Source organism: Balaenoptera borealis (genome assembly GCF_965194805.1).
Source record: "Balaenoptera borealis genome assembly, chromosome: 14".
Taxonomy (NCBI): domain Eukaryota; kingdom Metazoa; phylum Chordata; class Mammalia; order Artiodactyla; family Balaenopteridae; genus Balaenoptera; species Balaenoptera borealis.
The window spans coordinates 50,889,614-50,916,020 of NC_138875.1; the positions used below are offsets into that span (position 1 = coordinate 50,889,614).

Sequence of the window (26,407 nt, forward strand, 5' to 3'; positions counted from 1 at the left end):
GCTGCTCATCTGCTCTGTCATCACAGGTATTGTTGGCTTTGCCCATTCTAGGATTCCATCTAAATGGAATCACACCATATGTGCTCTTTGGTGCCTGTCATCTTTCACCTGCCGTGTTGTGTGTATCATTAGTTTCTTTTTATTTCTGAGGAGGCAGTCTGCTTTGGTTCTTTTTTTTTTAATTGAAGTATAGTTGACTTACAGTGTTGTGTTAGTTTCTGGTGTACATCAAAGTGATTCAGTTATACATATACATACACTCTTTTTCTTCTTTTCCATTACAGTTTATTACAGGATATTGAATACAGTTGCCTGTGCTGTACAGTAGGACCTTGTTGTTTATTTTATATATGGTAGTCTGTATCTGCTAATGCTTCGGTTCTTAATTAACCAAATGTGGATTGTCTGTATGTGGCAAATAGGCTGGCATTAATGACCTCTCTCTCCTACCCTATCCACTCCTCCCTAGATGCCCACCCCCTTGATATACATTTTTGAACTTTCTCATATGTCAGGGTTGATAGAGTAGTTTAACATCAACTTAAACAAAACCAACAGCGGGAGTCTGGGTGGGCAGAAGTAGCTGCAGGAGACCGGTGTCCTGACTGTGGCCCGGCTACTCAGCCTGGGCGCCTCCGACTCTCTGCAGCCCAGGTGTGTGGGTGTGTTCCTTTTCTTGGGCTCTGTGCCAGATAACCTGGATCTAAAATACTGTCTCACTTCGGGTATTAGAACACTGCTCGAGTGGGATCTCATTTATGTAGTGTAAATAAAAATTACAACCTAGGGAATTCCCTGGCAGTCCGGTGGTTAGGAGTCCACACTTCCACTGCACGGGGGCACAGGTTCGACCCTGGTCAGGGAACCAAGATCATCCCGCAATCTGTGCGGCATGGCGAAAAAAAAAAAAAAATTAGAAAAATTAAAACCTGACATAAGGTGCATGGCATAGAAGTCAGTGAGACACCATGCTGGGCTCTGCAAAGAATGCATGAGCATTAACCTTCCTAATTAGATTTTTAGGCTTTTGTAATATAACCAGTAGCTGCTACAAGGAAATGATCGCAAATTGAAGAATGTGGTTTTTAAAAATTGTATTAATAACCTCTTTCTGGGTTTTTTGCATCAGTTAAATGGCATTAATTGTTTAGAATAGACGACACACATTTGTACCCAACTATAAAACAGTATGTGTTGATCAGATCTTCTCCAGCTGACCTATCGTAACTCTTAAATAAATTGTGGATCAAGGGAACTTTTTTCAGTAACTATCAGATATGCCAAGGGAAGATGAATGTAATAGTGTTTCTTGTCTTTAACGGTAACCACAGGAACTGTGATGTTGATCACAGATTCACAGTCTGCAAATGAAGCCAGTGCTTGCTTTTGTGCACCCAGCTAACTTTCACCATAGGAGAAAAAAGAGAAAACAGTAGCACTGGCGCAGCGCGCACGTGGGCAGGGGTATTAAATATGTATAGACTGAAAATGACAATTTTCTATTAATAAATTATGAGTGATAACATTTGGTTGCGCAGTGCATGTTTTCAATGGTCCCCAATTGACTTTTCTCCTGCCTTAAACATGTATTTACAGGCTATGTCTGGAAAAATGATCCAGCATACAGTATCTGTGGTGTTTCAAATTGCACAATGTAGGTATTCTCCCTCTCCCCCCCAAAAAAAGTGAATTGCATTTTTATGTTGTTGGAGCTCTCAAAATAGAGTAATGTACGTTTTAAAGAGAACATTGCTTGTCCCTAATGTGGTACCATGAGTAATTCTGCTGTGGTTGAGCTGAGCTTCAGAAGCACTGAAAAATTTATAAGGTGAAAAGCATGTGTACCTATATCACCTTGGCACTTAGGTCTGATTTAGGGGGAGCAAAAGTGTTTTGGGGATGAGTCAGTTGAGATTAGGAGTACCAAGTAGGGAAGATTCACAGGCTAAATGTATTACCCTGCCTTCAACAATGTGAAACTAATATTGGTAAGGTCAAGGTTCTCAGAATATTTTCTTATTGCTGTAACCAACCAACTTTACAGCGATGATTTTCTTGCTTCTTATTCTTGCTTCTTAGTTTCCTTTAAAGGGAAACTAAATAAAACTAACTTCAAAATTACATTGTTAATGTAATAAATGGTTTTATCTGACTTTTTCATTTTGGACTTCCAAATCTATACTAAGATGGGATGCAACGTACATCATGAAACTCTGTATTTATGTTTTGCTTTTAGGGATCTAAATATGTAGAAATTTCAAATTACAAGGAAAAATGAATGCTGTCCCTTATTTTTACAAGCTTTTACTTACTAAGAAGATGTCCTTATTGGTCTGATTATGTGAGGGCTGTGTGCACTTAGATTGCTGAACGAAAATCAGCTTGTGGTTTCCAAATGTTCGTACCATCTGGAGTTTTTAAGCAAAAGCAGTTTTTAAAATATATTCTTGGGCTTCCCTGGGGGTGCAGTGGTTGAGCGTCAGCTTGCCAATGCAGGGGATGCGGATTCGAGCCCTGCTTTGGGAAGATCCCACATGCTGCGGAGCAACTAGGCCCATGAGCCACAACTACTGAGCTCTGCGCGTCTGGAGCCTGTGCTCCACAACAAGAGAGGCCGCGATAGTGAGAGGCCTGCGCACCGCAATGAAGAGTGGCCCCCGCTTGCCGCAACTAGAGAAAGCCCTTGCACAGAAACGAAGACCCAACACAGCTAAAAATAAATAAATAATAAAAATAACGGAATTCCTTTAAAAAAAAAAAAAAAAGAAAATATATTCTTAATGGGTGCATTTTATAATTTCTCGATGAATTTAATCAAGCCTACTAAAAGTTTGAATAAATCAGGAATCTAACTCCTCAGATATATATTGTGTAATGAGTTATTAGAAGTAATTAATGCAGTTGTATGGTACGTGTTTGACATGTTGAATGTATTTAAAATTTAGAGAGATTTATTTTTATTAATCTGTACGTGATTAACTAAGGGTTATATTCAGTTTCTAAGGCAATTTTCTCTCACCTTTTTCTCTCTGTTAGGAATATGTCTCAATTATTACAGTGTATCAACCTATGAAGTAAAAGTTTTGATGGAAACATTAAAGCATATGTACTGTAAAAATCCTTTATTAGTTTAACTTTGTCTTCTTCTTTTTTCCTTTTCCAGAAAGCACAGACATGCCAACAGAGACTAGACAGGGAAATTTCCAACTTTCTCAGAATGATTAAGGAGTGTGACGCGGCTAAAGGTAAAAAAGACACACCCCATACCCCACTCTTGAACACAACCCATTATCATAGATGTTCACCCTTTGGTTGACTATACATTTTAGATAATTTTGGGGTTTGAATTCAGAATTGTATTTGAAAAAGTTAAAGTTAACCTTCTGGGGCTGTGAATTCGTTTAGGCTACGTAGTGAGACTGTTTATGAATCCCAGAAGACTTGGATTTTGCGGTCAAATTGTCTTGGGTTTGAATCCTTGTTCTGCCACTTATTAGTTGTTACTTTTGAGCAGAACATTTAATTTCTCTGAGCCTCGGTTTCCCTATCTATAAAATGAAGGGGTTGGTAGTCTTTTGCCATTCTGTGAATGTATGTGTGAATTTGTCTAATTATTAACCTCCCTTTCAAAGGTAATTTTTTATGCCTTTACTCTCCTTTAGTTATGAATTATCAGGAGTTAATTATAAATACTCCAAAAGTCAAAATACAATCCAATACAAAATACAAAATCCCAATATAAAATCCAATACACAAATTAGGTTTTGAGAAAAAATTATTGATTACTATATAAATTAAACAGTTATCATGTTCCTTAGACTTAAGACTCTGAACAGTTGCTTTAGATTTTAGCTGTGATGTGTTTATAAATAACTCCACTAAAATATAATTAACTGAGTTGTCTATGAGTTTGTGATTAACTACTCATTTTAATCATGATCTAGTTTGTGTGTGCCCAGGGAATGTGAAGAAATGTTAATATTAGAGTAAACTGAACATAAATGTTCTGTATCTGTCCAGATGTACCTTGGGCATCCCTTTACTTCAGTTCAACAAACACGTATTTATATGAGTGATGAAAGCTTTGGGAAGGACAGCAGTCAAGTCACTTTGATTATTAATTGCAAGCAAGAATATTTTATTACTTAAGGCTCTTCATCCTCAATGGGCTTTTTAAATAATAACAGCTTCATTAGACATAATTCACATAAGCCTAGAATTCACCTATGTGGAATATACCGTTCAGTGGCTTTTAGTATATTCACAGAGCTATGCAACTGTGACCATCAGTGGGCTTTTAAAATACCATCCTCACCAAAAACCATCAAAACTAAGCAGAGATACTAACAACATTTAAAAGATACAGAAACTGTACAGAGTGAGATGAAATATAAGGATTAATTTCTTTAACTTGGACCAAAGAAAGAAATTATATGAGAACTACAACTAAATTACGTTGTTTTTTTCTTTTAAACCTTGAGTCAGATCTCTTGGTTCAGACCATTGGTATGACATGTCACTCATAATGATGGCATGCATCATTTGTGCTCTTGGAGACATACATGATACTCAGTACCACAAGAGTGATTTCATTTTGGACAGTGTCATCTGGGAAACTTTGAAATATTTGACTGTGATCTGACAATGCTATTTCATATATCTACAGTAAAAGTCAGTGGGTTTATACATAAACAATTATAGACGTTATTTTCTGAAAGATTGGTGTAGATAAATAAACCTACATTTTATGTAAATACTAAGTAAATAGGGTTGAGATGATTTCATGAATGGAATTGGAGTTTTGAAGGTAACTGAGGCTGCTCTTAATGCCAAGGGATTGTACAGAATAATCTTGTACCGTGTGTTGTATTAAAGGAAGCTGATAGATACACATCCTGTTCCAAACTGCCTACATAGTTTGCCAGTGACTTCTCAAGATGAAAAACTAAAATGTTTGTGGGCAGAGTCCAGCTCTTGTGGTTGAAATTGTTAGTTGTCTTACATTTTAGTACGAAATTATATGAACATGAACTTTAAGACTCAACGCCCTTCTTCCTTATTGCGTCTTCTACGGTACCTGTTGTGCTCTGCACCACCTCAATCCAAATCACTGCAGCAGCCTGTCCTTTAGCCTCCCTGCCTTTGGGAACCTCCTGCATTCCATCCTTCAAGGGAATTGAATCGGAAGCCTTTCAGGAACTCTTCCAACTCAAATTCTGTGAAATACTGCATTATTGCTGCCAGATTAATTTTAGAAAGTTACTTTTTAAAAAAATTATTATAAATTTTTTTTTTTTTTTCTGTTGAGAAAATCTTTTAAGTGTCCTTGAAACTACAGAATAAAATGCAAACTCTTTATCCTGGCATTTAAGGACTTTCATAGCCCGATCACAAACTGATTTTTTAGCTTTATTTACAATTCTTCTCCCCCGTGACCCCCGTAAACACTTTTGACCAAACACTGTGTCTTTGGTCTGAAATGTCCTCTATTAAAATAATGCTTTTGTTTTCATGAGTGGACCTTAAACCTAATTTCTGCCTGGATTAATGCCAAATTTATGTATGTGACATTGGCAACACATCACTCAAGGTGCAAAGAATGCTGTTTTAAAATCTCTACTATTTTATCTTTACCAAAAGCCTGGTTGCAAAAACAAATAAAACCACTCAAACTTATAAAACTTTTGGAAGACTTCCTGAAAGCCATGCAGTCAATCTTTTCTCCCCGACAACCTTAAATTTACCCTTAGGTGTAGCAGCCAGGGTTTGACTATTATAAATAATGTTGTATTGTACATTTATATTTAATCACATCACTTTATTACCATAGGATTCTTGGAAGTGGGATTAATGGGTGAAAGTATATTAACATTTTTGAGCCTATTGATATATACTGCTAAGTTAATTTCCAAAAAAGATATATTACTTTACATGCCAAGTTTAATGCATGTACTTTATTGCATGTTACTAAATGTATATAGTAAATCCCTGGTTAAAGACATTAGCATGTTTTCAGTTATCTAAAAGAAAAAAATCTTAAAAGGAAAAGCACTTTTATTCAACCCACTTAAAACTCTCCTCAAAATTCTAGGCTTTGAGTAAATATTCTTATCACCACCTTCACTGTTGCCACCCCAGTCTAAGCCACGCTTGTCTCCTACACGCACTATTAAAACAGCCTCCTGACTCAGATCCCACCCTTGTCCCTACCGTCCCTGCCCCGGGGATCTTTCTAAAGCATCAGCGGGTTGATGTCCTTTGCTCAGAACATCCGTTTGCTTCCAGGTCTTCTCACTTAGAGTGAAAGACAGAGTCCTTCTAATGATCTGCAGAGCCTTGCAGTCCCCTCTCATCTCTGTCTTCATCTCCTGCTTCCCCCGCCTGCCTCTCTCCAGCCTCACTGGCCTTCTTGCTGTCCCTCAAAGCTGCCTTGGGCCTGGGCGGGTGTTCTGGCACCTCTGCCTGTAAGGCTTTACTCCAGGGTTCGCCCTCCCTCCCCAGGTCTCTACTCCAGCAGAACCTTCCGACTGAGGCCCTCTCTTGCCTCCTGCACTGGTTTGCTCCCCCACGGCTGTTCTCTGCCCTGCTTGGTGCCCTGAGCCCATGATCACTGTCGACTTTAGAAGTATCACTAGGGCTTCTTTGCCCTTGGCCCTCTGATTGGGTCCAGCAAATGGGAGGTCCTGTGCGGAGATGGGTGGAGGGGTGGGAGGAGGAGTAGGTCGGGGTTACCCTGCTCCCTCCTGCCGTCTGTGGTCTGACCCTGCTGCTGGGCTCCACCCGGCCCAGGGCCCCATTCTGTGACTCCCGCTCCTACTGTACCTTCCCTTGGCCCCTCTGTCCCAGGGTAGTAACTGTCCTGCATGCCTCTCTGTTAGTTCACTCACGCTCCTCATCTTTGTGAGTCATCTCTTTTTAAAATTCTTTTCAGTTACACTTTGACTTTGCCAGCTCTTCCTGCCAGGATATTACTGATACCAAGTCCCGGCTAAACTTCCAGCTCCAGCACGGGCTATCCCCTTCCTTGTGTTATTCTTCTCTTTGTCACTTATCAACCTTCCTATATATGTGTGTGGAGTTGATTGTCTGCCTCTCCTTTTGGAATATAAACTCCACGAAGGGAGGAACTTTGGTCTGTTTTGTTCACCGATTATATTCAGTTCCTGAACAGTGCACGGCATGTGGTAGGTGCTGTGCTCGCTTGCCTCTTTCTCCCCCTCTCCTTCCTCCCCTCCCCTCCCCTCCCCTCCCATCCACACACACACGCATTTTGAGTGAAGAAAATGAATGACGTATTTAGCTAATAAATTTATAACTTATTTCTATTGAACTCAGGGAGAAACAAGTACTGCATTTGTTCTGTCAAGTTAGTGAGTGAACAGATTGTACCATTCGGTGAGACCTTATAGAGACAAACAAATTGGGGAAGAAGCTGTCCACACTGGAGAGTGTTTTGCATTCTTTTACCAATAGGGGTTCCGCAGTCAGTGCCATTGGTTTTTATACCCTACTCTTCTCCTCTGGATTCAGTGTTTTTCCTGAGGCAGACTTCTGAGTAGTTCTTCCACTGAGGACCTGTGGGTGGTAGAATTTCTCTCTCATCTAGATCTTTATTTTACCCCCACTGCGTTAGTTACCGTCCATTAGCATTTTGAAGATGTGATTCCAATTTCTTCTGGCTTCTGATAGTCTAATGATGATTCTTTGGTGAACAGTCTTTTTTTTTTTTTTTTCTTTTTATGTTCACTTACGGCTTTTCAAAGATCTCCACTTTGTCTTTGGTGGTTTGCAGTTTTAATCTGTCTTAATATCTGCTGCTTGAGACGGTTTTTAATTCAAAGACTCATTCATTCTTTCTTCAATCTGGGAAAGTTCTTCGCCATTCTCTCCTCACACTGTGCTTCTTCATTCGTTCTGTTCTCTTCTGCTGAAACTCCTCGTGGGTATGTGTGGAACCTTCTTATTTATCCCCCCACCTCTTAGTTCCTCATACTCTTTCTATTTTTCTGTTACATTCTGAGCAGTTTCCTCAGATCTGTTTTCTAGTTTCAGTTTCTTTCTCAGTTTGATCTGTTTTGTCTGTTTAATCCTTTGACTTTCTGATCCTAATTGTATTTCATAATTCTAGAAATTCTAGGTAGTGGTTTTAAAGTTTTAATGTTTTTCCATAGAAGCCTGCTCTTTCATGTTACATATATTTCGAACTTTATCTCTCATAATTTTAAGCGTGTAAAGTTAAAGCCCTTTTCAGCATGTTCTTACATCTCAAGTTGTTGTGGCTAACTGTCCCTTGGGATGGATTGTTTCCTTCAGGGTGGATTTTAGCTTTTTATTGAGAGCTTGTTTTCTTCTGCCTCCTGGATTATGGAAGTGTCCCTACACAGTAGTTCTGTGTCTGTTTCTGTTGAGGATGTAATAGTTTTAAAATTGGATTGCATATCTAGATGCAGCATGAGCTAGGGATTTCTATTTTTCATGATTCCCACCCACAGTACTAGGCAGAAAATGCCCTTCTTCACTGCTTCCCTGAGCCCATTTCTGCTTTCACTGGGGGTCAAGGCCTTGCTCTGCTTGGTGAGACCAGAGCCACATCTCCCCCTCATGTAGGTGTGAAGGCACGGCTTTCAGCCCCTGCTTTATCTCCTAGCTGACCTCTGACACCCCTGTGCTTGGCCTTCCATACCATGCCCTCACTGGCACGCGCCTCTTCTGTCAGCCTTGACTTTTCTGTTGGTTTCCAGCATATCTGGGATTTTGTTCTTTCAAACTCTGCTATATATTATTTTATTATTATTATTTTATCAGCATCTTTATGGGTTGGGATTAGAGGGATGTTTCTCCATCAACTTAGTAAGCCAGGTACCACAAGTGTCCCATGCACTTTCTAATGTAAAGTATGTCAGTAATCCACAGATTGTATTATCTAGAATAACAGCAGCCACATACAGCCTTTTTTTGTGCATTGTTCTGTATACTTTGCATATATTAACTCTTTTATTCCTTATGACAACCCAGTGTTAGCACATAACAACTATTATGTCCATTTTATAAATAAGCTAACAGGGACACAGAGAGCTTAGGTAACTTGTCTTAGGTCACACAGCTAGTAAAATACCAGACGGGGTGTGCCCCTAGGCACCCTGGCTCCAGAGACTGCTCTTAGCCAATAATGAGTCTGGGCTGAATGGAGAAATCTATATTTACTCCTAAACTTTTGCTCTATGAACTAGAAGAGGTTACACATTTTCATCCCTAGATCTGCATCTACAGTGAAAGGTAGAATTTGTTGAGGACAGTCACTTGGCTGCTGTAGTTGAGGTGCTGTTCAAATCCTTATAGTCTCCCGTTCAGAAGTTCAAGGGGACGGTGGGATTGATGCAGGGCTGAAGTTTCCAGCTCGCAACAAAGAAATCCCCTTTATTTTTCCTGTCAATTTTTTTCTTCTCTTTTCTTGTCCTGAGGTTCTTTCTGGTATTTTTCATCTGCAAGAACACATGACCGTTTGATACAATTTCCTGAGCCCAAACCTTGGAGTCATCTTAACCTTGGAGCACATCCTTCCTGCGCAGCACGTTCTGTGTCTCCTTTGTCTCTCCATTGTCCCCTTCTCTGTCCCCCCATCAGTACACTGACGTAGGCCACAGCCGTCCTGCCTGTAGGTTGCAGCTCCTCTTGTCTGGCCATGCTGCCTCCAGGTAGTGTTCCACGGTGTGGTTTGAGAGGTGCCTCTAAAGACAGATCAGGTCTTGTGGCCTTCAGTGTCTTAGGGTAATTGCACTCTACCTTGACCTGTGTCTCCTCACATCAACAGTCTCACCTCTCACCTCTTCCTTCCTCTTACTCAATGTTCAGTAGCACTGAACTTTTCTCATGCTTTAGGGTCTTGTTCCCATTGTGTGAAGTACTAGCTTTTCCTCATCTTTTAAGTGTAGCTTCTAGAAACTTCTTGGCTTCTCTAAGATGGGCCTAAGTGTTCTTACTATGTGTTTCCAAATCACCCTCCACTTTCCCTGTCGTGGCACTAATCCCCTTCACTGTAGCACTTCTGTTTCCATCTTCCCCTCTGGGCAGACCCAGCCTCCTCAGGTCTTAGAAGGGGTGGGAAGAGCAAGCAGAGCTCAGGCCACCACAGCTGCTCCTGCCCAGGCCTGTCATACAGGGCACTGGAGAGGGAGCTGCTGTCCCAGGTCCAGGCTTCCTTTCAGGAAGCCAGGTTGAGGAGTCAAATAGAGATGCAAAGTGGTTATGAAACTAAGTGATTTATTACTCGTATTTATTTTGCCCAGTCTATAGGAGAAAACATCATCAAATTCTCTCACTCTTCACCTTATTTGTTGGGACACAGACCCTACTAGTGCTTCTCTCTTGACTCTGCTGGAGGCAGAGCTCCCTGGGTCACATGCGACTCTACCTGAATCATTTACTTTGTTGACTGGTTTTTCTCACAAGATCACTACCACAAATAAGGTTAGGAGCTCATTGCCAGGACAGTACAGTCAGGAGTGATGCAAATCCAATGATAGCCTTTATTTTTTCCCAATTTATTTATTTATTTATTTATTTATTTATTTATTTTTGGCTGCGTTGTGTCTTCATTGCTGTGCACAGGCTTTCTCTAGTTGTGGCGAGCGGGGGCTGCTCTTCATTGCAGTGCACAGGCTTCTCATTACAGTGGCTTCTCTTGTCATGGAGCACGGGCTCTACGCATGCGGGCTCAGTAGTTGTGGCACTCAGGCTCAGTAGTTCCTGGCTTGCAGGCTCAGTAGCTGTGGCGCACGGGCTTAGATGCTCCGCGGCATGTGGGATCTTCCCGGACCAGGACTCAAACCCATGTTGCCTGCATTGGCAGGCGGTTTCTTAATCACTGCACCACCAGGGAAGCCCTCCATTCACTCTTATTTGCAAAAGAATGCAAAATACATTTCATAGTTCTGCTGGCTTCTTCCCTGTTTTAACCCCAAAAGGTCTTCCTAACTGGTACACTCTTTTCTAAAATTTTAAATTAATTCAATTTATTTTTTCCAACAAATATGTTTTTCCCTCTCACTATTCTGAAGACTCCCTCTGATCAATACTGTTCATTCAATAATAATTGTTTTATTTTCTGTTTTCCTTGCTAGACTGCAAGTTTTGTAAGGACAAAAACTGTTTCTCAGTTACCTACGCCCTATCTCCAGCAGCTGGAGTGTAGTGCCTGCCATGTGGTAGCCACTCAATAAATGATAGCTGCAAATCCTCTAACCTCTCGAGTTCTCATAACTCTGAGACTCTCTTCTTCTCAGGACCAGTATTTTCAGTACTATCTGAAAATAATAGTTATAGATATTTTGGATATGTTCGTTTTATTGGGCATTGTATTTAACAATAAAAAAGCTTATTCTTCAAGATCAGGCTCAAGTCCCATTACTTTTATCAAACTCCACTTTATTACTGCATCCCATAATGGTAACTCTTTTCTCTGAATATGTAACATTTTTTATGTATGTACAATTTGTTTGCTATTTATATCTTATAACATCCCTTTTATTATCTTCTTATTCTTATTTAACTCATGCTTTAACTCATTTAACACACGCTGTTCTGAACTATATATTTTATACTTCTGTTGCAACTAGCGTGTTGTATAGATGTAGACATATACAGATCGAATGTTCAGTGGTACTTGTTTAGTGGGTGATTGATTTCAAGCTAATCATCTTAATTTGAACAAGAAACAGATAAATTTATATTCTTACATCTTATATAACGTTACCAATCTCGATTTTTTTTAAGTTACGGCTTTATGTAGTAGAAGTTTTTTAGAAGAATAGTTGATTTTTATGTGCAGACATCTTTTTCTCCATTTTGAGGAGAGAGCACTGATTTTCTTGAGGCATTTATATAATTCCAATTGAGTGTGAGATAACTTTAAAAACACCTCTTCTCATGCAGGTTAGACCATGTCTCTCATGCACGTAGTCAGATGCACTGCATTTTTTTCACCACAAGAGAGAAATTGTCTTATTTTGATATTTTCTTTATTTCCTATGACCTTAGCTTTGTCACTAGATAGTTTTGGGACTGTTTATTCTCTGTGCTGTTTGTGTTTACCATAAAAAAAGAAAACACACTTGAGGCAGCACTGTTCCCGGAAGGACTAGGTTGAGGAAATGAAATGCCATTCATCCAGTTTATTTTTTTTAAATATCTTATCCCCAGTGATAGAAATATTTGAGTGAATGTTGAAAAACAGGCAAACTATATTTTCTTATGCCTCAAGTAAAAAGAAAATGTAGTTTTAAATAATTTATCAATCTGCCCTAATTAGACAACCTGTAGTAATATAAATGAAAATGTTTGTATCTTATATATTTTTAAACTAAAATACAGTAACTCTTTTGATGTAAAATAAAATAATCCAAAACTATTTGGATTTTCTGTGTAAGCCATGGGAATAAAATATTTTTATTATTTTCCTTAGTCTTTTAACATTTGAGTCGTTTCTTTGTACAAAGTTCAGTGCATGGTCTTTGGGGGCTTAAAGAGGTTTAGAGTTTACCGAGGGTAGCAGAGATTCAGCATACGTACAATAGCCATGTTCTCTATTACAAGTGGATGTGGCTACTTTTGGAGTCCAGTAGGAGAGGTCACATCCCACAGTGATATTTAAGGAAGGCTCAATGGGGAGGATAGCATTTAAACTTGGCCTTGAAAAAAAAAAGGTTTTAGTTAAGTGGGGAAACTTCTGAATATGAATAATTATTATTTCCATTATTCACGGAAGATGGAACATCTTTAACAAAGGTTTAGAAGCAGTAAAATATAATAGGTTAATATTTCTAGGAAAACATATATTTCCAGGAAAACCGTCTGGCTGAAGCTGTTTATGGAACGATTTAAATGTTAGTCTAAGGAGTGTGGACTTTTTCTATATAAGGAGAACAGTGGAAGTTTTCTGTATTAGGGTTTAGTTTGTTAACAACAAGAAACAAGCTCTTCCCCACTAGTTTTAAAACTTACCCAATTAAAAATTGTACAGTGTAATCATGAAAACGACAGATTGTGAGCTTTTTATACATGTCTCTAAAGTTAAGCTTTTCACATATGATCTTCCAGCATCTTTCCCGAGTTCAACAATATTTTTAGTACAAAAGATAACTTTTTTTTTTTTTTTCAAATTAACAGTGTCCAGTTCTCAGAGTAGGCCAGATATGTTAACATACTGGCCTTTTTGCATTTATTTATTACGGCTCAGTCTCTAAATATTAGTTGGCTAAAACATATTTTGCAGTGATTTCCCAGTTGGTAACTTTTCTAGAAGCTTAGCAGTTTTCCTTTTATGTAATCAGTATGCAGACGACATTGTATAAGAGGCACGTCAGTGTGAACCGACTGTCCCTGGTATGCAGCACTGCCCAGAGTATTTGCCAAAGTCCATGGTTTTTACACCGTCCCACCGTGGAAGTTAATATTAATTCTGACATCTTGTTTGAATACTAGATTGTTAGACAAGTTATGTAACTTTTGACTCTGTTTTGGACAGAAGAATTTGACACACTCTGAATAATAGATTCTTATAAAAACTTGTCTTAATATATATTTCTTGGAATATCTTTTGAAAGCTTGCAGAGTCAGTTTTGTTTAAAAATTTGTAAAATTCTCCTTAAAATTTATTTAGAGATTTAATGTTTGTTTTATGCTAATCAACAAGTATCTTTTTTTTTTTTTTTTTTTATCAACAAGTATCTTAAGTGAGGTATCTAAAACATAGACAAAATTGGAGATGGTTAAGCATGTGATGGCATTTAATAAAAAGAAATGTATCCATGAATGGCTATGCTACCTATCCTTTGTGCCATGAAAATGGAAAATTTCTAGATTACCCAGATAATTTATGGAAGGCAGAGGCTGTGTCTGTTTTTTCTTGTGCATCTCCTCACATCCCTGGTCCCCAGCTCTGTGTAAAACATCTGTTGAGGTACTATTTAAGTCACATGGCATCTAGCATATGGTACTGTCTTTTGCTATTTAGCAACTAAGTACAGAATAAATCTTTACAGTGTGTATCAAAGATTCAAAAAGAAAAAGTATGTAAAGTCAAAATTATTTTAGAATATAGTAGTTTTCAATTATTTGGGTATTATTAAGAATAGCTAGGAAATTCTATTCCATAAGATGAAAAATATGATAAAATGTCATTTGGTGTTTATATCCAGATATTAATGAAAGACTCTTATTACTTTCATTCATTCTGACATTTTCCTTCTTTTTTCTTTTTTTATAAATTTATTTATTTGTTTTATTTTTGGCTGCGTTGGGTCTTCGTTGCTGCATGCGGGCTTTCTCTAGTTGTGGCGAGCGGGGGCTACTCTTCGTTGCGGTGCAGGGGCTTCTCACTGCAGTGGCTTCTCTTGTTGCGGAGCATGGGCTCTAGGCGCGCAGGCTTCAGGAGTTGCAGCACACGGGTTCAGTAGTTGTGGCTCATGGGTTCTAGAGCTCAGGCTCAGCAGTTGTGGAGCACAGGCTTAGTTGCTCCGCGGCAAGTGGGATCTTCCTGGAACAGGGCTCGAACCTGTCACCTGCATTGGCAGGCGGATTCTTAACCACTGCGCCACCAGGGAAGTCCCTGACCTTTTCCTTTTGTTGCCCACTTTTGCCTTATGAGTTTTGAGAAATAATTTTTCCAAGAAAAGGACTTGTCTTTGCTAAAATAAATCATGTTCATGTAAAAAATTTGGAAAATTTAAAAAAGAACAAAACAGAGCAATACAACTTTATCACTTAGAATAATGGCTAAATAATTTGTCATATGTTCTCTGTAGATTTTATTTTTCTTTCCATTTCCCATTTGAAAACTTTTGTTTCTTGATGGGACCCACTGTTTTATGGCCTAATCATTGCAAATTGCTGGCATTTGGATTTACCTGATTCTTTGTTTATTGACCTTGTTTAACATGTTTTAAGAATAGTGTTTTAGGTAAATCAAGATTACTTAAAATACATAGGATGCTCCAGATTTAATTGTCTTTCTCTTTTAAGTTATTTTTTCTTAAAACTTTCTTAATTCTTTTTATTTGATGGACGGGACAGATGTAAAGGATCTAATGTATAATCAACATAAAATCCCAAGCTATTTCAACTGTACACTTATGTCACATTAATCTGGACAGGATATGACATTTCACTTGTTTAAGTGATGTGTGTGTATTTTACAGCTTTCTTTTGCCAACGTTATGTTATTATGTTTTGTTTGTTTGTTTGTTTGTTTTCCGTAATGGTAAAGTGGATTAAGATTTTCTTTAAGGGTCCAGGGGAAATACTGATATTATCATTTATTTCCCAACTTAACACATACTGAAAGATGCTGGACCTTGACAGGGACATATTTTTGAGAGTGAAAGACGTATTTATACGAAACATTTATCCAAATAAGAAGTAGAGGAGGGCTTCCCTGGTGGCACAGTGGTTAAGAATCTGCCTGCCAATGCAGGGGACAAGGGTTCAAGCCCTGGTCCGGGAAGTTCCCACATGCTGCGGAGCAATGAAGCCCATGCACCACAACTACTGAGCCTGCGCTCTAGAGCCCGCGTGCCTAGAGCCCGCATGCCTAGAGCCCGTGCTCCGCAACAAGAGAAGCCAACGCAATGAGACACCCACGCACCACAATGAAGAGTAGCCCCCGCTCACCGCAACTAGAGAAAGCATGCATGCAGCAAGGAAGACCCAACGCAGCCAAAAATAAAAAAAATAAATAAATAAATTTTTAAAAATCATATTAAAAACCTATTAATGAGATTTAAAAAAAAAAAAGTAGGGGAAGTTGAGTTAATGCCGCCTTCAGATCTGTTAGCCATCATTGTCAACTACAGGATTATTTTTGTCTCTTTTTAGCACTTTGCCTTTGAATAAAATTACTTACCTAGTAATGAATATCATGAAAGGAAATGTTAATGTTTTATAAGTAATGATATCAGTCCTTCTTGACAGCTGTTTTTCTTAAACATTATGTTATTTATTCCTATGAACCTTTTTTAATTTTTTTAATAGGTCCTGGCTCTTCTCCTTTTAGGATATAGGCTTTTCTAAGTCAAGGCTTTCTTCTTTCTTTTTCTGTACTAATTTATGTGCCCTGTATACAGTAGGTGCTTAATTATGATGCCCAAGGAATATACTATATGCTTTGCTTAAGGCAGCTAGAAGGAAACATGAGGTTAGTAGATATAAAAATATGTTTGTGGTCTTAGTTTACTTTAAGATTACTTAAAATCCCACTCATTTTCTTTATTTTTTTATTTATAGAAATGCTTCCATCATTCCTTCAGAAAGTTGAAGTTGTCTCTGAAGCTTCTAGAGAAACTTGTGTAGCTTTGAGTGATTGCCTTAATCTCTTCACCAAACAAGAAGGGGTAGGTAGTTTGGAACTGAATTTTTTAAATAATTGTTTGGGTGTCACACTTGATCATCCAACACATCATTGCTTTCAGACTGTCCAAAGGTAGGAGAAAATAGGGTTAATAAAGGCAACGACGGCTTCATTTTTCACCAAAAGTTAGAACTTATTTATTCTTGATTAAGCAGAATAATTCTGAAATAACTTCTGTTCATATCATTTAATTTGTTTATGTACCCATATTTAACAAGTATGTTTAAAGTTGATCTACTCAGGGTTGTCGTGACATTTTGATAAGACGGAATATGAAAATATTCTAGAAACAAAAGGTCTCTATATGAAAAATATATACTTTTAATTAGAAAATAGATTGTTATCATACTTACCTATGTGAACTCAGCTTAATGGATTAAATATTGTTTTGTGCTCTTGGCTGCTTGCTCTCTCCCATTTAAAAATTTGCCATTTGATCTTCCAAATATGAGTAAAAGTGGTATGCCATCCATTAGTAACTCTTTTTCTAAGGACTGAAAAGTCATTAAGGTGTGTTTTGTCTGAACTAAGATTTTTCTTTTTTATGTTTTTTCCTTCATTTTCATGATTTTACTGCAAGCCAAGTAGCAATAGGCTTTGTTTTCCATTTAATTTCTACACATGTTTAATCTTCAACTTTTAAGATTAAGACACCAAATTTGTTTTTTTTTTTTCTTTCTTTTTTTTTTAGGTTCCACATATATGTAAAATCATATGGTATTTGTTTTTCCTCTGTTTGACTTACTTCACTTAGCACAATACCCTCCAAGGACACTGACTTTCTTATTCTTGTTACAATTGATTTGTGCCTTTTGGTTAGAGATTAGGTTTTGGTGTAAAACAAGATAGATGAAAATGTTCTTATATATGTTTCTCTTATATGTAAGGATCTAAAATTTTATTTTCCCATCATTAAAATAAGCCTTGTGAATTCATGTGAAATTTTTAAAATGCTCTGTTTGTTATGTATACCACAAATTCCATAATTATTTTATTTGGAGAATAAGAAAAAATATGTGATAATAATCTGAATTAATTTAAAACAAACTTACAGAAAGTCTTTCAACAGAATTCTGTTAAATACCATGGGAAAACATAATTGTTCATTAAACATGTTAAATGGTTGATTCTCCTAATGGTGTTTGAAAATATCCCTTCTCAGCATTTCTATTTTTGGTGCTTTGCAAATTTCATATTCTAGCTTGTTTAAATGAGGACTGATTTAGTGACCTAAATAAATCCAAATAGGATGATAGCATTGCAGAACAGAACAAATTATGATGTTACAGGATTCAGGTAATATTACCTTGTAAAACTAAATTCACATCTCCTGTGTGGTATCTGATGAATGTATTGACAACTTTTTTGTTCTCGGGTTGTATAGTTTTACGGCGAACACTAGATTAGAAGTACTTTAATTTCTGAAGAAGCCAACCTATCCTAATCTTTAACAGATTAAAAAAAAAATAGCCTAGGTAGTCACCTCTGTGTGTAGATTTACATGTGCAAGAATATTAGCCTAAAGTTTAGCCTAATTAACCTCTTTACGCCTTTAAAATTAGTCATCAGGATTAAGTAAGATAATTGTAAGCAAAATGCTTAGCATAGTTTCTGACACATAGTAAGCCCTGAGTGTAAGTCCACGGTTGTTATTGTAGGATGCTGTCTAATTAACACTTGTGACCCCTTTTTCTGATGGCATCTTGGAGCTTCTGTGTCTTTAACATTGGTTTTATCTTGTTTTGGGAGGAGGTGGTGTTGTCTAAAGAAAATTTATTTGACTGTGGAATGATTGTGTTGTGTTTCCATCCTTATTACTTATTATTTAAGAGATGATGGGCTACTTAAGTTCTCTGAACTTTGATACCTTCATCTTTCATATAAGAGAGACCATGTAGAAAGTCATTAAGAGCCCTGGTCTGAAAGTCTAATGGACCTCTTTTAAATCTCAGTCTTTCCCTAACCGATTGTAGGACCTTGGGCAAGTTTCTGAAGAATGAAGATATGTAAACACCTGATGGTTGGGTATGGAGATCAGATGTATGTAGATGAATAATATGTATATAGACCATATTAGCATATCACAAGAGCACAAAGTATTCATTTAGTAAATGGCATTTATTGTTTTTAGAGTATTTTAAGATTTTTCTTTTTAGTAGTTCTATGAAATATCAACCCTGTGGGGCCCTCAGTAGAAATCCATGGATTTCCCTCTGAGAAATACAATTATAGACGATGAGAAGGCCTAAAAAATATTTGAAAGATAAATGGCATCATTGAAGTTGGTCTTATCAAGTAGTTAAGAATTACAACATAGGAATTTAATCGCTTAATTGAGGTCAGAGTGGAATAATTGTGCACTGAAATGCCTTATGTATCAGGCATCATAAAGTTTATTTTCGTTATCCAAAAACTTTACTAGAAGAGCAACGATAAGCTTGAACTCACATAGAGCTGAGTCCAGTTCCTGGCTCTGCTATGTAATCTCTGTTTTCACCTCAGTAAAACACAATCTCCTTTTCAAAGTGGTGACCAACCAAAAAAGAGTGTTTTGAGAAGTAAATGATATCCGATTGGCAAAACACTGCCGTAGCACCTGGCACAGAATAGGGACCCGGTAGGTGTAAGTGACCCCAGCCCCAGTGGCAGAAAAAACGTTTTTATTCTAACCTTTTTTGAGGACAGTTACTCTGGATCCTAAAAATTTACTTCTTAAACTGAAGGTTTCATACTTTATCTCTTCTGGGTGCCTCAGGATTGTCCTTTTGTATGTTTGTAATTACTCTTTGCGTTAATACAGAGGTACCGTCGGGGGATAATGTTTACAGGATTCTTTTGATTAAATGGCCCAATCCTGCTAATGCTTTTTGAATTCCTTTTTACTCCTTACGGTTCTAAAATTTTCTTCTCTCCTGTTTTTTAGACCAACTGGGTGCTTGTCTCTAGCAGTGGAATACTGATCCCTTCTGATTTACTCATACTAATCTCCCGTTTGTTAAAAAGAAAACCAGTAACCAAACTTGGTAAAATTATGTCCACAGTAAGAGTAAGCTGGCTTAGTGTGAGAAACTTAGGGCTTGACAATGAGCACAGGCCTTAGGGTCTGGGGCCTTCTGGTATGTGGGTGTTCTTTGCTTATTTGGAGATTCTCTGATACAGCCTAGATATTCCAGGTATCCACGTGACCTCTACATAAATGAGGCATTATGTAGGCGTATTTTACTTGAAATGACACTACTTATGTTGTCGGAAAAAACCCGGCAATATATAAGGTAAGCTGTAAAGTTTGTGATTGATCTACTAAAGGCAACCTTACTGTATGTTTTATGATATACTTGGTAAACATACTATAATAGAATGTGAAGGCTGTGGTTTTTCTTTAACCTTGTTTTGAGAGTTCCATTCAAAAGGCTAGAAACTGGTTTCATGAATCATTGTTTCTACAGTTCTCCTCACCCTAGGGTGGTATCAGAAGTGGTTAAAATGTCATTCAGAAGTCATCATTGGTGCCCTTCTGGGTCTGTGTATTATTGAGCTCCCCTCGATATTATGAGTCTAATCAGTTTTTAGTGTTAACTCACTTATAAAATGTTAAATCTCCTCACTGCTAAAGGGATGTAACCCAAATGTATGGTTGGGACGATAGTGATGCCAAGCTTGTGGTGTAATGGAACGATTCAGACTCTCAGTTGGAACCAACCAAAGGTACTTGCTACTCTGGACCAGATGCTGAAGTCTTTGGAGAGAATTCATGCCCTCATGTGGACTGATAACTCTATAAAGTCATGGTTTCTAATACTCAGTTAGCTTCCTGAGCTGTTCAGAGTCCTTTAATCCCTCTCTCTTTCATTTGCAGTGTTTATATCTTTCAGGCCTTCACCTTTCTCTCTCTCATCTCTATTCTGAGCAAAATTTTTTGTCAAACGTTAGGCGATCATTGTACATGCTACCAACTCCCCACCAGTCCCTCATTCTGATTTTTATCTTTCTTTTTTCCTTTTGTTGGAGGCATCTGTCTCCTATCTTCAAAAACAGCTACTCTCTTCTTCTGAATTCTCCCTTGTAGCTTCTATCTCTCTACATCCCTTTCCAGTTCCATTTTTGAAAATGTGACACCTTCTGTTTCTACTTCTTTATACCTCAACTAGTCCACTGAGACCATTCTTGCCAATATCTCCTTGTTGCTAATCAGAGAACATCTTTAAATTATCTTGCTTGTCTTTTTAAAGGGTCTGGCATTTGACTACTGCTTGCTTTTTGGAATGCTTCTCTGTGATTTCCATGGTGCCTCCCTCTTCGGGCTTCTCTTTCCTGTGTAGCAACTCCTCCTCAGTCTACTTCTGAAGCATCTTTTCTTCTGCCTGTGCTTTGCATGTTAGTATTCCCTAGGTTTCTGTGGGTGGCCTTCTCACTCAGCATTCTCCCTGGATGATTTCACCCACTCCTTCAACCCAGAAATCCATGATGATTCAGATATATCCACTTTGGATCTTCTGAGCTATGAACCAGTTGTATCCAGCTGCCTTTTGGACATTTACATATGGATACGTCAGAGGCATTTCTAAACCAAAGTGCCTAGAGCTGAGTTTCCGATTCAACTCAAAGTTACCTGTTGGATAACTCAAGCCGGAAACATGGGAGCTGCCTCTGGTTCGTTCTTCTTCCTCAGCCCCATTTTTAATCAAGTCCTGTCATTTTTACTTCCTGTATCTCAGTTGTCTGTCACCTCCAACCCAGCACACAGATTCCCCATTGCCATCCTGTTAGATAAAGTTCTCAGGATTGCTGTGTTGGATGACTGCTACCATTTCACATTCCCAGGCTCCACCCTTCAAAATGGAGTTAATGTCCCTCCTAGTCTAGGAGTTCCTTGCTGTTGCAGCGCTTATGACGTTGTATCATTATATATTTACTTGTCTGATTATATATTTACTTGACTTGAGCTCCTCAAGTAAGTATCTTATTTTTGTAGCGTCTGTGTCTAGCATAGTGCTTGGTATTTATTAGACAGTTAATAAATACTTGAATAAATGAATAATGAATGTACAAAGGAAAGAATACAAGCTTTGGGGTCAGACCAGTCAGGACCTAAACTCTGCTATCTTGACTCTGAGCAAATTAATATATGTTTGGGAATTCCATTTCCAAATCTGAAAATGAGAATGCAAATGAGTTATTTTATGTGAAGTTCCTCAGTACAGTGCCTGGCACATTTTAGGTGCTTTGTAAATTGCCTTCTGAAACAAAGTAGCCTTTGTTGTTCATTGTTTTATTTTTCTGCCTGGTACTACTTTTGCAAACTGAATTCTTTCTCTAATTTTTAGGGCCTAGGGAGAAAGATTCTGTAGCAAGGTCTCTTCTTCAGTGACAAATGTGACTTTTCAAAATGTGATAATATTTAGTCACCAACTGAGAATGAAAAAAAAAAACTGCCTTTTCAAAAACACCTTGAAACCTCACCGACATTAATTCCCATTTTTCCGAGTGCGGCCTTGTCTCATCTTTTACACGTTTTCCATCTGTAGTGCAAATACAGCCACCACTGCTGGAAGGGAGAACCTAAAGTACCCCAGGATCCTGTCAAAGAAATATTCAATTTTGTTCAGTATTACTCTGCTTCCCAAAGTCGAGGACAGATTTATGTACCTTAGAAAGGTTTAAGACTACTGTTTGTTTTTCCTCACCAGAGCCTCATAGTTAACGAGAAATTTCATTAGCCTGAACATCCCACTTTTAAGTATATCATGTATGTGGTGGGTCTTCCTGACCTTGACGCCTTCGTCCACCCTTTAGGGGTCGCCAGAATCAGAAACCACCTATTTCACGCGAGTAGGTTTCACATTAGTAGGGTCAATACTGTTGTTTTCCTTATTGCTCAAATGGTAGCCCAGGAAGTGTGTAAAAAATATGTGCAGACTAGCTCAGTCTTTGTTGTGGAATCGGACCGTTAACTCTTCAGTGTAAGCCTGAGTGTCACTACCTTCGAATGGAAGACTCCAGCAGAGAGGGTCCCTCTGCTTTTCCCGGGGGCAGGCTGGCCATTTAAAAGTTGCCAGGGCCGCGTCCGCAGGACCGGCGTCAGTACAGCGCCCGCTCCAGGGCCAGGCCGGCGCCTCCGCGGATGCTCGCAGAGCCCGGAGAGCGGTGCCGCCTTTCCCGAAATCCCGGCCGAGCCGCTCGCGGGCCGCGCGCCGCTCCCGCAGCCCCCTGGCAGGTCCCTACCTGCGCCTCGGAACAAGCGGGCGCCGCGGCGGGGGGGGGGGGGGGGAGGGAGGGGGAAGGGGAGGAGGGACGGACGACGCCAGCCGCCGCGGAGCCGCCCGCCGCAGGCCATTTGCCGGCGGGAGTCCTGGAGGGCGGCGGTGCGGCCGAGGGGCCAGCGCGGACCTCGGGCGGCCCGGGCGCAGTCCTGGGCCGCGCCTCTGCTCGACCTCGCCGGAGCCGGAGCCGGAGCCGGGGGCGGGCCGCGCGAAGGTGACTTCAGGGAGACCTTGCGGTGCCGCCCTGGGTCGCGCCTCCCGGCTGGGCTGGAGGGGAGGCGGAGGAACAGGCCGAGCGCATTCCTGCTGGAGCCTCGAGGAGCGCCGGGCGGAGCGCGCCGCCGGGGAGCCCCGGCCCAGGTGGGTGGGCGAGTGCCTGCGCCGGGGCAGCTCGGGGACGCCCGGGGACGCCGGGGAGGGAAGGAGGAGGGCGGCCCGACGAGATCCAGGGATGTGAGTGGATCCAAGAAGAGTTGGGCGCGAGTGTGTGGAGCGGAGCGCGGCCGCGGGCGTGTGGGGAGGGGTGCGCGAAGCCGGGGACCTTGCCCGGCCGGCCGGCTGTGTGTTTGCATCGGTTCCTGCGGGAAGAGCCGCTGAGGGGTCAAGCCCGTGAACAGATATTTTTCTCGGCTAAATACTGGTAGTAGGTCAGGTAGGGCCGGAGTGGGAGGAGTAAGGCACTGAAAGACATTATTGTCCTAAATAACCTTACAAGTTAGTGATTTTTCGCATGTCTCAGCCCTGGCAGACATTGAGATGAACTTACCATCCGCTGTTCAGAGGCCGCTAAAATTCCCTGAAAAAACGAGGAGGGGAAATGCTTGAGTGGATTGAGAAGAGAAGGGGAAATTATACTGGGGTTGGGGAGTGGGGAGGTGGCTTTTAACTTTGTTTTGATTAGGGATTTTTGATTACTCATAGGCTTTCTTTGTAGCCTAAACCAGTGGAGAATCATGGTCCCCAGCATTCACAGCATGTGGCTAGTTGTTTTGTGTTTTCTGTTGTGCAGGTTTTTTTCTGGATTTGGAGGGAGGGTGGTACTAAGGAGGGGAAGATGCCAGGGAAGAGCTTTTGCAGCTTTTGAGAGTTATTAAAGCTATTAAAAGTTTCTTGATTTTAATTAGATTCAAAGACAGAATGAAGGCATTTCATTTAGAAGACAGCATTGCTTAGCAGGAATCTTTTGCAAAAGAGAAAAATGCTTGAAATGCGTGTTGGTGGAGTAATGTGTAGGCTAGAATATAGGAATCTAAACATAAATTTTCTTTTCAGTTTGAGGACACACCAAAGTTAATCTCCGGTCCAAATAATGTTTGATTTTGACCCGGAAGCTGATGACTTCGGCGAGTTAGCTCAGCTTGAATTGAGTAGATGTTTAATCTGAACATTAAGACCCAGAGAGCTATTTTAGCCTTTGTCCCAGTACTACTTTTTACTAGATTGGGGGCCTAAAGGGATTTGTATCACTGTGACTATAATTGCAGGACTCTAGTCTTCCCTCTTTAGGAGCTCTTTAAACATTAATTTTAGGGGATTTCATTTGATGGTGAAAGTGAACCCCATAATCGCCCTTCCCGTAGTTGTGCACTGCGCAGAACGGGGAGAAATTAAAAAGGTTATTAGGTTTTCCATATTAAAAGCAAATGCATCTACTGATAATCAAGGTAGTATATAAATATGATCCAAGCACATATTAAATATTATACATACTTCATAAAATAATTATGCAACACCATACTTTAAGCTCTATGTACAGTTTTTGACTTTGTCATTTACATTCTCTTAAAAAGGATTGTGATTTGTGGTTGTGTAGTTATCATTGTGTATATCAGCTCCATGAAGATTATAAGAAAACTTCTAATTCCTTTAAAAAGTAGGAATTTAGAAGTTTTACTTAGTCCACGTTATTCCTGAATTTTTAGCTTGTTGTGTATATAATCCAGAAATATACTGCTACAACTTAGTTTTGGAAGCAGCTGGGACATAAGTTAAATAAATGTGAAGTTTGTGTAAAATGAAGCTGGTTTTCATTTTGGTAACTTTTGTGAAGTTTTTGAACAGAAATACATAAGATTTTAATTAGTAGTATGAAGTGTGTGTGTTTGTGTGTATGTATTAGCCTTGTGATGCTTGGTATGACCCAAGATCTATCATCATGAGTTTTTGTATCTCACGATAGTACCAAGCCTGTAACCTGGATGCAGTTGTGTTTGTCTTGTTCACTGCCGTTTTCCAATCAGAGTGCAGTGTCCGACTTCTACTCTAGCTAATGAGTTTTGAATGAGTTATAGGCAGACACAATTTTCCTCTCATTTTAACTTCAGAGTGTTAAGGATGTAACCCCTATACAACTTTATAATGGACCACCATAGATTTGATATCTATTACTTTATGTAAAATTTTCCCCTTAATTCAATAAGTATTTACAGAATGTTCATCTTGTCAGATACTGCTGTACCAGCCTGTCTTCATAAAACTTAAGAGATTACTGCAGGAGCCAGATGACTGACTAGGTGCTTACAGAAAGCACAGCATATCCAGGGGGAAGAGAAAGGGATGAATTCCAGCGAATAGTTCATTAAGACTGGAACAGAGTGGGATAGGTAACGAGAAAGTCAAGGCTAGATCAGTAGAAGCAGGGTCGGTCTTCTTGAAAGACTTTGTAAAATATGCCTGAAGAGTTTGGATTATTTTGGGCAGTTAGAATCACTGAGAGATTTTAATCAGGGGAGAGATTTAATCAGATTTGTTCCTTATTAGAAGGATTAGAGGGCAGGCCTGAAAGCAGAGTGGCCAGGTGCAGGAATTCGAGAGAGAGATAATCAGAGTCTGAGCCTAGTTGGTGGCTGTGGAAAAGGAAAGGAAGATACAGAGCAGAGAGAAGAGAGACTTGGAGATAAACAATATGAGTAGGAGCTGATCATAGATTGAGTGTGAGGAATGAAGCAGGTGGAGTTAGATCACCCCACATTCATGGCATAAGTCACGGGATAGAAGGTGACTGAAGTAGGGAGGAAAGGGGAGGATGAGTTCACCTTTGAACACGATGACATCTGAATAAGGTCATCCTGACTTGTCCGATAAAAACTTGGGACTCTTTAGTACTGGGAGTCACCTGATTAAACATGGTGATGGAGGCTGAAGGAGTAAATAATAATACTAGGAGAAGTGTTGTTTAAAAAAGTTTGAAATCAAATGATGAATACTGTCTGTGGAAGAAAGAGAGCCAGTGGAATGCACTGAGGAAAAGCAGCCTGGGGGGCCAGGGGACAAGAAGAGGTACAAGAAGGTGAAGTAGCAACTGAAACGCATCTGTTGGATTTGGTAGCCAGGTGTCTTCGATGAGGGAAGTTTTAGAAGCTTGACAGCATGAAGCCTGACTGCAGTGAGCAGAGGAGTGAGTGGGGAGTAGAAAGTAAAAATAGTGAAGATAGACTGGGGTTCAGTATCTGTAGACAGTCCGTGAATAATTACAGTTTTGTTCCTTTCTTTCAGTCCTTACACCTCTTATTTATTTTTCTTCTTTCTACTGTACTGGTTAGGGCCTTCAGGACAATGTTGAACAGCAGCTGAGGTGGTAGGAATCCATGTTCATCCCTGGTATTTAAAAGGAATCTAATGATTCCATGTTAAGAAGGATATTTGGTGCATACCATTTATCAGGTTAATGAAGTTCCCTTTCATTCTTATATTGTTGAGTTGTTTTTTTTTTTTTTAATCATGAAAGGGTGTTGAACTTATCAGA

The 26,407-nt window shown here is 39.4% G+C and overlaps 1 protein-coding gene across 7 annotated transcripts in view; it reads left to right on the forward strand.

The window, feature by feature from the left end:
* The window catches only part of OSBPL1A (oxysterol binding protein like 1A), a 217,630-nt gene that overhangs the window by 71,254 nt on the left and 119,969 nt on the right, over window positions 1-26,407 (forward strand). For 4 of the 7 annotated variants that reach the window (XM_082355474.1, XM_082355473.1, XM_082355475.1 and 1 more), the window contains 2 exons: window positions 3,164-3,245; window positions 16,279-16,385. In XM_082355474.1, coding sequence (XP_082211600.1) covers window positions 3,164-3,245; window positions 16,279-16,385 — 189 coding nt within the window. Of the gene's footprint in view, window positions 1-3,163; window positions 3,246-16,278; window positions 16,386-22,717; window positions 23,023-26,407 lie in introns of those variants that run through there. The other 3 variants (XM_082355477.1, XM_082355479.1, XM_082355480.1) reach the window with 3 other exon arrangements.